The 9,830-nt window shown below is 37.7% G+C and overlaps 1 protein-coding gene across 6 annotated transcripts in view; it reads right to left on the bottom strand.

Annotated features, from left to right (window-relative positions):
* ARMC4 (armadillo repeat containing 4) overlaps nt 1-9,830 on the bottom strand; it is an 80,194-nt gene that overhangs the window by 19,679 nt on the left and 50,685 nt on the right. For 5 of the 6 annotated variants that reach the window (XM_021386548.1, XM_021386549.1, XM_021386547.1 and 2 more), the window contains 2 exons: nt 4,630-4,818; nt 3,832-4,053 (listed from right to left, as the gene is read on the bottom strand). The exons of the other annotated variant lie outside the window; for it this stretch is intronic. In XM_021386548.1, the coding sequence (XP_021242223.1) occupies nt 3,832-4,053; nt 4,630-4,818 (411 nt within the window). The remainder of the gene's footprint in view (nt 1-3,831; nt 4,054-4,629; nt 4,819-9,830) is intronic. 6 annotated transcript variants of the gene reach the window in all.

The following is a 9,830-nucleotide window of genomic DNA, read 5'->3' as shown; positions in this document are numbered from 1 at the left end:
ACTGAACAGATCAAGCAAGATTTAGCACTGCACTGACTCTTGCATTGAGTTAATAAACATTCTCCACTCACTCTCCTTTCTACCTGGGAATTCCTCTTTCACCTTTCTGAAACTCCACTAATTGATTCCCGATGGTAATTCCAATAATGTCAACACAGAAGTTAAGTTCATAAGCCTTGCTGGATCGGCCAGCTGAGTACAGAGCTACCAGGATGTCCATGCTGTGCCCCATGATATGCACAGCTCTGGCAACACTCAACAAAGACATTTTTGGTAGGACTTGAGGACAAACTGTTACAGGTCCAACAGAGTATGTCTTCCCAAATTGTACACCATGCTTTACCTATAATATGATCATCCACATTAGATAGGAGTCACTATGTGTCACTAGTGTGCTCTGCCCTTTGTATCTATATCCTACAAGAAAGCTTATTTGTTGTTTTACTTTGCTTTTCTGCTTTGATATTCTAGGTATTTAACTCAACATAAAACCCTTAGAAAGTAGCTGGAAATCTCACAGCATGATAACTGCTAATTAAAACAGCCTCTATTTAGGAATAGAAACTCTAGATGACCACAGATACTTTCCTCTTGTGGTTCAGAAAACTCCTTCTCTTTAAAAATTGAGTTAAAAACAAGCTGATACTTTTTTTAAATATAGATACGCCTATACTGCCTCACAGTACTAGAATAAGGTAAATCTAACATTGAGCTCCATGCTACCAAAGCTAGACAAATAAGAAAGACCAAGATAGCTTGAGAAAGCTAGCTCTGATAACCTGTCACAGCACTTCTGTCACTTAATGTCCTAGGGAGAACAGAACAGGGTGTAAACTTGTACAGTTTATTAATATGGATCTTTGAGCCATGTTAACTTCAATACACACACTAGTAGTGGATTCACTATGGCTACATCCTAGTTGAAAGGAAAATGTATTTTGCAGTATATCTTGCAGTCCTAATTCCCAATTGTTCCTGCATACTGTAGTTTCAATGCTGCTTCGCTTTTTTTTTTTTTTTTTTTGGACAGAACATTCTGGTACGCATCCAGATTTAGCCTTAATGTGCAGTCAGTATAAGGCCAGGCTATACACCTGGACTTAAGAGTTGGGAATTGCTCCAGGGTCCCAATGTTTAGACCTATCCATTTTATCAATTTGCCTTGTGTTAATGATTTCTTAAAACACAAATGAATAAAACTCTTACTAACAGCTTGATTTATAATAATTATGTTCGAAAAAAGTTTCCATAAAACTTATTTGAAAATATCTCGATGATTAAAAATACAGAAAGTAACAGTGAGTAGCACACTTGCATTCATTAGAAGATTGACAGGGTTCCTCCATGTAAACTAATTGAATTTATGAATTAAAGTAAGGGAGCCGGGAGTTGGACTCGATGATCCTAGTCGAACCATTCCAACTCAGGATATTCTTTGATTCTATGATGTCTTACTATGAATCATTTATTTTAAATGTATCAAACTTGTTTTCAAGACAAACTACAGCAGTAAATTCGTATTGTTACAAATTTGCTGGGCGACTCCAGGATTTCAGATTCTATGCTATATATACACTGAACAAAAGACAGTTGAAGATGATCAAAGGGCTGGAGCACCTCTCCTATAAAGAAGACCCGAGAGAGCTGGCCTTGTTCAGTCTGGAAAAGAGAAGGCTGTGGGGAGACCTCATTGTGGCCTGTCAGTACTTAAAGGGAGCTTATAAACAGAAGGGAGACCAACTTTTTACACAGTCTGATAGTGAAAGGACAAGGGGGCATAGTTGTAAACTAGAAGAGGGAGATTTAGGTTAGATATTAGGAGGGAATTCTTTACTCAGAGCGTGGTGAGGCCCTGGCACAGGCTGCCCAGAGAAGCTGTGCCCCATCCCTGGAGGTGCTCAGGGCTGGGTTAGATGGGGCCCTGGGCAGCCTGAGCTGGTGGCTGGCAACCAGCCCATGGCACTAGATGGAACTAGATGATCTTTAAGTTCTCTTCCAGTCAGAGCCATTCTATGATTCTATGAACTCTTCTTAAAAATTTGCAATTAACCAGTACATTTGACTGCCTGTTGGCTGACAGTGTTTGATATGAATGACATCAAGCTTTCAGCTAGTTTGACTGAAAAAACACTGTCAAACTTCCACTATTTTTGCTTCCGGGGAGGGGCTAGCAATAGCAAATCTATCAGGTATAGTAGTGCCTTCAAAGGTTATTATATTTTTATTGCCAAGAAGGAGAACAGGCACTAAAGAACCACAGTCCTTCTTTTCCCACTTAAATGTTCGGTTCACAGTCACCTCCCGGCTGTAATAAGATTCCAGTCTACCAAACTGAACAGCTTATGGCATCAATTGACAGAGGAGCCTTTGAATACTATAGATGATACTCCAAATCAATTCCAAAATATCCTTCCCATGACTTTTGTATATTTAGATTCAGAGCAGGTATAAAGAGCTATTCCAGGTCTTTCATGGCAAAATGCGGTCATTGGTGTTTTTTATCTAAATGCTCTCCTTTAATTCCTTAATACTTGATAATGTTTGGTTGCATTTTGAACACCTGTTATGGAATCAGGTTTTCTCGCAGTTTGACTTTTCTCCTAAAAATTGAGATATTGTGAAGTATAGAGGAGGATTAGCCAAACCTTGTAGAATTCTGAAATACTTTAAGGTATATGGAATAACACTGCATCTCTTAGTCACATGCATTTGCAGATCAGACATAAAATTCAAGTGAATTGCCTGTTTACGGAATTAATATTCCATTTCTGAATGATAAAGAGCAGAAGTCAGACACTTCATCCTACACATCTCCATAACTATCTAAACAACAGACTGATTAAATCTGTTCCTCTGACAGTATTTCTTTTGAGATACTTATCTCACGAAGTACACTGAGGAAAGGGTGACTACTTCTGCACAGAGGATAGGAAAGGCTAGTACCACAAACAATGGCTATTTTCCCTAACTGGATGTGCCACAGGAACGGATCAATAAAGTACATAGAAAAGCTGGAGTATACTGCTCCACTAGCAAAGGATTGTGGAGTTTTGCAAAGATTGATCATTATTTTCCATCTGTTAGAAATCAGATGATCTGGATCACTGAATCACTCAGGTTGGAATTTTATCTCACGTAGGCTGACCTGCTGCTCAAAGCAAGGTCAGCACTGAATTCAGAACAGGTTGCTGATTTCTTTCAAGACAGGTGTTCAGATTTTCTTGGATGTAGACTTCACAGCCACTGTAGGAAAGTGTTCCAGTGTACCCTCCCAGTGGAATTTTTTTCCTCAAATCTAGCTGGAATCCATCAGTTTCAATCTGTGATATCTCTTGTCTTGATATCATGTAATTCAGTAAAGAACCTCCCTCTGTTATGAGACAAAACCTTTCAGAAATCATTTTCAGAGAAAAATTTTTTCTAGAGCCTTTGAAAAACGTTCCTGTGCTGAACACTTAAGATTTTTCATGAGTGCATGGTTCCAGGTAAACTTCATTTCTTAATTCTAATCTTAAATTCCCCCCAAACCCAGTCACACACAGTTCCAAGGTGGCTTTCTACCACAGTGGTCAACTATCCATGCTGTTAAAATGCATGAATCATGCATGCTGATAAAATGCTGAGGTAATGTCACTACCAGCTGAGGTCAAAGTCGAGCAAAGCACTCTAGAAACGAATGTCGATGTCATACTGAAATACTCTTCACTATTTCACTGCCATCAAGCTTTTCTAGGACAAAGCTCAGAACATTTGAGGTACTCTGCAGTATTTAAAAGCTATTTCAAATGAAAAGTCGCTTTTACCAAGTCAAGTAAGAAATTTCCACCTCACCTTCACCACTCCATTTTCATGCATGGTGATACAGTTGCTGGGATCCTCTGAAAGCTGATATAAAGCCTGAGCTGTAGCTCTATGGACCAACGGATCATTTGACTTCAAGTAATGCACTAAAGGAGCTACTGCTTTGTTTTCTCCAAAGGTAACTCTATTGCTTCCCCACATGCAACAGTGAGAAATGGCCTCTGCTAAGTGATGTCTTAATTTGTCATTGTTCTGAAGAAGGTAAAAACATAATAAATCAAAAACAATATAATACAATAAAAATTTCATAGAAAGCAGAACTGCATTCTCAAACACCCTTACGTCATCTCAATTTAATGGTAGCACAATTAAGAATTGGAAAGAACTGTGAGGCACGAAGCTAGTAGCACTTTGTAAGAAGTGCTGCTAATTTTTATATTATTTTAAACGTGATTTTAGACTGGCTGGAAATTTTATAAGATTAGCATTAAAATTTAACACAGAGCCCTATCATTGTGATTCTCTGTGCATTTCAGATTTATTGCTCTCTCGATCCTTTGTGCTTTTTCCGTTCAGCAGCTGTGTTTCTGAAAAGCAATATTCAGCAACAGTGATTATTAAAATGAAGCTCATCTTCCAAAGTAATTTTAGTACCAGCCACGGAATGATTTTATGTCCAAAATACATTTCATAGAGGAGGAATTCTATAGCTCTTCGTTACAGCTGCTGAAAAATCTATCACTCATGTCACAATCTTTTATTTGGATATAATGCAGATTAATGAAAGAAATTCAGATACTTAATATAATATGTTTAGCTGTTACTTACTGTGTTTACTAGTTTAGACAACAGAGGGACGACTCCATGATCTGTTATAACAGCTAAATTTTCTTCATCTTTAGCTATATTTGTAATGGCTGCACATACACTTGCTAAAACTTCTTTATTCTTTGATTTTAGCAAATTGACTATCAGTTCCAAGCCACCAACAAAGGACCGAACCATTTCCCCTGCATCCTAAATAAGAATTAAAGGGAACATTATTTTAGAATACCCAGTCTATATTATATTAAAATGTTAAACACACAAAAGAGATTATCAGGACAATTTTTCAAAACTGCAACTAATTTCTTCACCAAGAAATATGGCTAAATTGGAACTTCAAACTCTCTTGACTGACAGATTACATTTAGACTGTTTACATACTACCATGTAGGCAAAAATTCAATGCCTAAGTAAAGGTATCTAGTGTCATTTTAGATACAGTGGGGTGTTCTTTATGACCTCAACTTGTCATTCCAAAAGGTGTGCAAGTTTCCCTTACTGCTGTATTGTATTTGCCAGGATGTGCCTCATAAACTCAACAGCATCTAAAACAACAGTAGACATCCTTGTTTAGAATGATAGAATCCTTAGAGTTGGAATGGACCTTTAGAGGTCATCTAGTCCATCTCCCTGCAATGAAAAGGGACTACATAGATACATCAGGCTGCTCAGAGCCTGGTCTAGCCTGGCCTTGAATGTCTCCAGGGATGGGATATCCACCACATCTCTGGGCAATCTGTTCCAGTGTCAAAGACTTTTTCCTTATATCCAACCTAAATTTACTCTCTTAGTTTAGGCTCTCCTAAATGTCTTCTGTTTCTCACGTTGTCTAACAGCTAAGACATAGGAGCAGTAATATGCTTTTCTTCAATGCAAATCTCTATTCAGGAATACTTTCAAACTTAATCAAGAAGAGGTTACATAAGTTGTGATAGCAACTATAAGAGAATCATTGTGCACTTCAGAGTATGAAGAATCAACATAAAATGTAGGTAAAAGATGCAAACACAAATCTAGAAAAATGTCTGTTTTTAGAAAAGAAATATAAAAGTAAACATAGAACATCATTGTGACTCTATATAAATTAATGTTTATCTTAATTGTGAATATAGGATGCAGATCTGGTCCATTTATTCCATCTCAAAAAAAGTTACAGTAAAATTAGAAAAGGTTTAGAGAAAGAAAACAAGAATATCAAAGAAAGGGAACTGCTCTCTGGAAGGAATGATTAACCAACTGGAACACTCAAGGCTGTAAAACTGAAGAATGAGAATAGATATGATAGAAGTATATTGAATGTTGAGATGAATAGAAAGGTAATACAGGAAATCTCTCTTCTAAGAGAAAACTGGAAGCATCAGATGAAAATAGCAGGCGGCATGTTAGCATAGTTACGACGCTGAAGTCCTTGGAGCAGGATTATAGGAGCTGTTAAAAGTTTCTAAGTTTGAAATTCACTGGACTAATTCACAAAAAATAAAATCATTAAGGTTTATTTAATAAAAAAGCATTTCCTCTGATTTTCAAAGTTCAAGGGCCACAGATTTCTCAAAAGTGGGAGAGAATTCTGGGGAGAGAAGCCACTGCTACGAGTTGGCCACATACTTCTACATTTCTTTAGGCATCCCCAGTAGGCCAGGATAAGAAATAGAATACTGGGGCCGTGAACCTTTGGCCTAACACAGAATAAGCTATACTTACATTCTTGTGTTTGTTAGTTAATTCAAATTAGCAAGCACACGTTTACATGTTAATGCGTAAAACAGAAAAACAGCAGTTTCGGCACTGTGAGACTGAGCTAACAGGTATGGAATTCATTTGGTTGCCTCAAGCAAAGAAGAACTGGCAGTTATCTCATAAAGTGGCATGCAGCATGCAGTACTTCATGTACCCTTAAAAGCACACAGGATATAAACCTAAGTTTTGTTTAAGCACAAATTCTTAACTGATTAAATTACATAGTCACTGACTAATGCTGTACAACAAGATTCATTACAGTCCATTAAACTGCCAGAAAGGAAACGTCTCTCTGTTCTTCTGGTAAGATGTTCCACCATGCATTACTTTAGTCAATCTCTTTTCACCTTCCTCGGGGACAGAAAAAATGCTAGAATAGAAAAACATCAACTACTTTAAATGTTTTCTAAATATATTTCTTAAACCTGTAGTTAATTCCAAGAAGCATTCTGTCAACAACCTACAAGAGATTCTCAGGATGTCTACTTGCAAAAAGCCTGAGATACAACACTGCGGAGTGCAGTACCATTTTCAGAAACTTAATTGCAAGCATAAAAATTAGCAAAAAGGTGGGTGGAACATCAAGTGCCTAAGCAGAGGATAACAAGCATTGCAATATAATCTGAAGAAATCACTATTGTTGTCTGAATGGGCCCTTCAGTTACTTACATAAGTGTACCTGTATACTAAACACAGGTACCTGTGTTTTATTATCACTCCTAAATATAATTTCTAATCCAGCCCAACACTGTTTTGGTAGATTTTCAACCTTTCAAGTATGGATGTGGAAAAAAGAGTTGTTCTCTTAAAGCTCTTTGTCCAGTGATCAGACAAACTAGCGTAAGACGAAATTTTGCTTAACAAGGATTTTGGTAGAAGCATAAAATCTAACCTAACCTGTTGATCTTGAAAAAGATACAAGTCAGAAACCACCATGGGAAAAACCTTCAGGTGTTTTTTTTTTGGGTTTTTTTTTGTTTGTTTGTTTTTTAATAATAATCTAATTTTTATGGAAAACTATTTACCAAAAGTAGAATCACGGAATCATAGAATTAGCTAGGTTGGAAAAGACCTACAAGATCATCCAGTCCAACCATCCACCCTCCACCAATAACCCCACTAAACCATGTCTCTCAACGCTACATCTAATTGTTTCTTGAACACCTCCAGGGACGGTGACTCATCCACCTCCATGGGCAGCCTGTTCCAGTGCCTGACCACTCTTTCAGAAAAGTAGAATTTCCTAATGTCCAGCCTAAATCTCCCCTGGTGCAACTTGAGTCCATTCCCCCTCGTCCTGTCACTAGTTACAATAGAGAAGAAGCCAACCCCCAGCTCACTACAACCTCCCTTCAGGTAGTTGTAGAGAATATGCCATTAGTGCCCAAATCTTACCCTTCATAAAAGGATGAGTAGCAAGGACACTGTTTTTACGAACAAGTAGAACAGGCAATGTGGTAAACAAGATCAAAGAGCTTTTGTATTAAAGAGACGGGATTAGGTACGATCCCATGAAAGGATCCAGTTCCTAAAAGGAAGCACTATTGAATTAATAACTATAGAAACCTGCTAGAAGTAGGGTAAAAGAAAACAAGAAAAGGGAAAGCAAGAACTCTTTAACCATGGATCTAGTTGAAGACAATTATCAGATATAACTAGAAAGCATTATCATCGAGAATTCCATTGATACTGTTTAGACAGGTGGATGTGGTGGATGCTTTTTTGCTGTTTATAGAGATATTATCAGAAAAGAAGGCTAATAAAGCCTCAGAGGACATCCAATAAGCACATATGCAGGTGGCAGATGTTCTGATTTAGGTGATGCAAGTGAAATGCATTAAATATAAACCTGGTAATAGAGAAAGTGTTCTGTTAGTCTGGATACAGACACTTGAAATGTCCTGATATCAAAACTGCGAGGGCACATTTCCAGGCAGGAGCCTTTCCAATTACTTGGTTAAAAACGTACCTGATGATGACTGCCATTTAACATTATCTGAGATGTCCTAGTCCTGAAATATGTAAATTATGATATATACTTGAATCTCCAATTTGCATTCACACAATCTGAAGTGCTTGGTGCTGAGGGGCAGTGATGGCCAGAGCACTGTATATCTGAAGAACGCTGGAGTCTAGTTTGAGAGGGCTGGGAGACAACAAATAGTATAGACCGTAAGAAGCTAAGTTAAGTAATGCTGGAGCAGTTCAATGGATCTCAACAGAGCTGTTCAACTGAGTAAAAAACCTTGTCTATGGCAGAGCTGGAGAATCCCTTGCTCCCAAGAGGACCTTCAAAAGCAGTCTTCTATATGGTACTGAAATTCTTAGCATAGGCTAGGGATTTGAAAACCTCTAAATAAGTATACTACTTGCAATCATCAGCTGAATGACAATAATAGAATCATAGAATGGCCTGAGTTGAAAAGGACCTCAAAGATCATCTAGTTTCAACCCCCTGCTGTGGGCAGGGTCACCAACCACTAGACCAGGCTGCCCAGAGCCACATCCACCCTTGCAGTATAAGGCAAAAATAAGGTAATAAAGGCACACGAATCCAAAGACTGATGCAAATGAATACTCTTTAAGAATGCTAACATTTTTATTAGTTCTAAAAAAGATTTGTAACTATCCTGTGACTGTTCCGGGGAAAGGCAGAATCTAGGAGCACCAAGGACATGTTCTGAAAAATTCTTGGTGACATCTTGCTGTACAAAGGGGGCATCAGATGGCCTGATGTCAAGCTCCTAATACTCCGAAAGGAGAGTAAAAGTGCCTGGCTAAATGGTCAGAAGTAAATTTGTAGAAGTTTTAGTCTGCATACAGCAGTGATGGAAAAAGTGGAAAAAAGATCTACAAGGGGAATTTAATTCATGCACTTTCCTTAAAAGGTCAATAGGATAATTCTGAATAAAGCAACCAGAATTTCTCCTGAAAACCTTCTGGAGTGAAAGGTCTTAGGATTTCATGAAAACACAAATGTGGACAGTATAAACTTTGTTAGGGCCAGTGAGTGACCATGAAACTAAGAATGGTTTAGATTATATTTACTTCTTTTTCTGAGCTGATTTACAAGCAGAAAAGGGCTTCAATTGTATTGTGCTAGTTTTGCTGAGCAAATCAATCAAATTGCTCATGGACTTGGTAAATAAAAACTCCTACTTTTCTAGTTCTGGGTTTATATGCCAAACAAATAAATCTTACAGAAGATTCCTACCTGTACATAATTTCTTTCCAGGTGATTAGAAACCTACTTCTTAAACTCCTCTTCTGACAAGACTGCATTTTCCACATTTTGTAAAAGAGTACAGTCATACTGATCGAATGGAATAACATATAAACAATCCAGCAGTAAGTAAAAGAAGGGAGTTTCAATAATTGTCTGTGAAACCAGCTAAATGCAAGGACAGAACTTTCTACCAGTGATGAAAAGCAGAGGGAAACTGCAGAAACCACATGTCAGGAAAGTT

The sequence above is a fragment of the Numida meleagris genome, chromosome 2, assembly GCF_002078875.1.
Source record: "Numida meleagris isolate 19003 breed g44 Domestic line chromosome 2, NumMel1.0, whole genome shotgun sequence".
In the NCBI taxonomy this organism is placed as follows: domain Eukaryota; kingdom Metazoa; phylum Chordata; class Aves; order Galliformes; family Numididae; genus Numida; species Numida meleagris.
The sequence above is the reverse complement of the archived record's forward strand: the minus strand, read 5'-3'. Positions and strand labels throughout refer to the sequence as shown.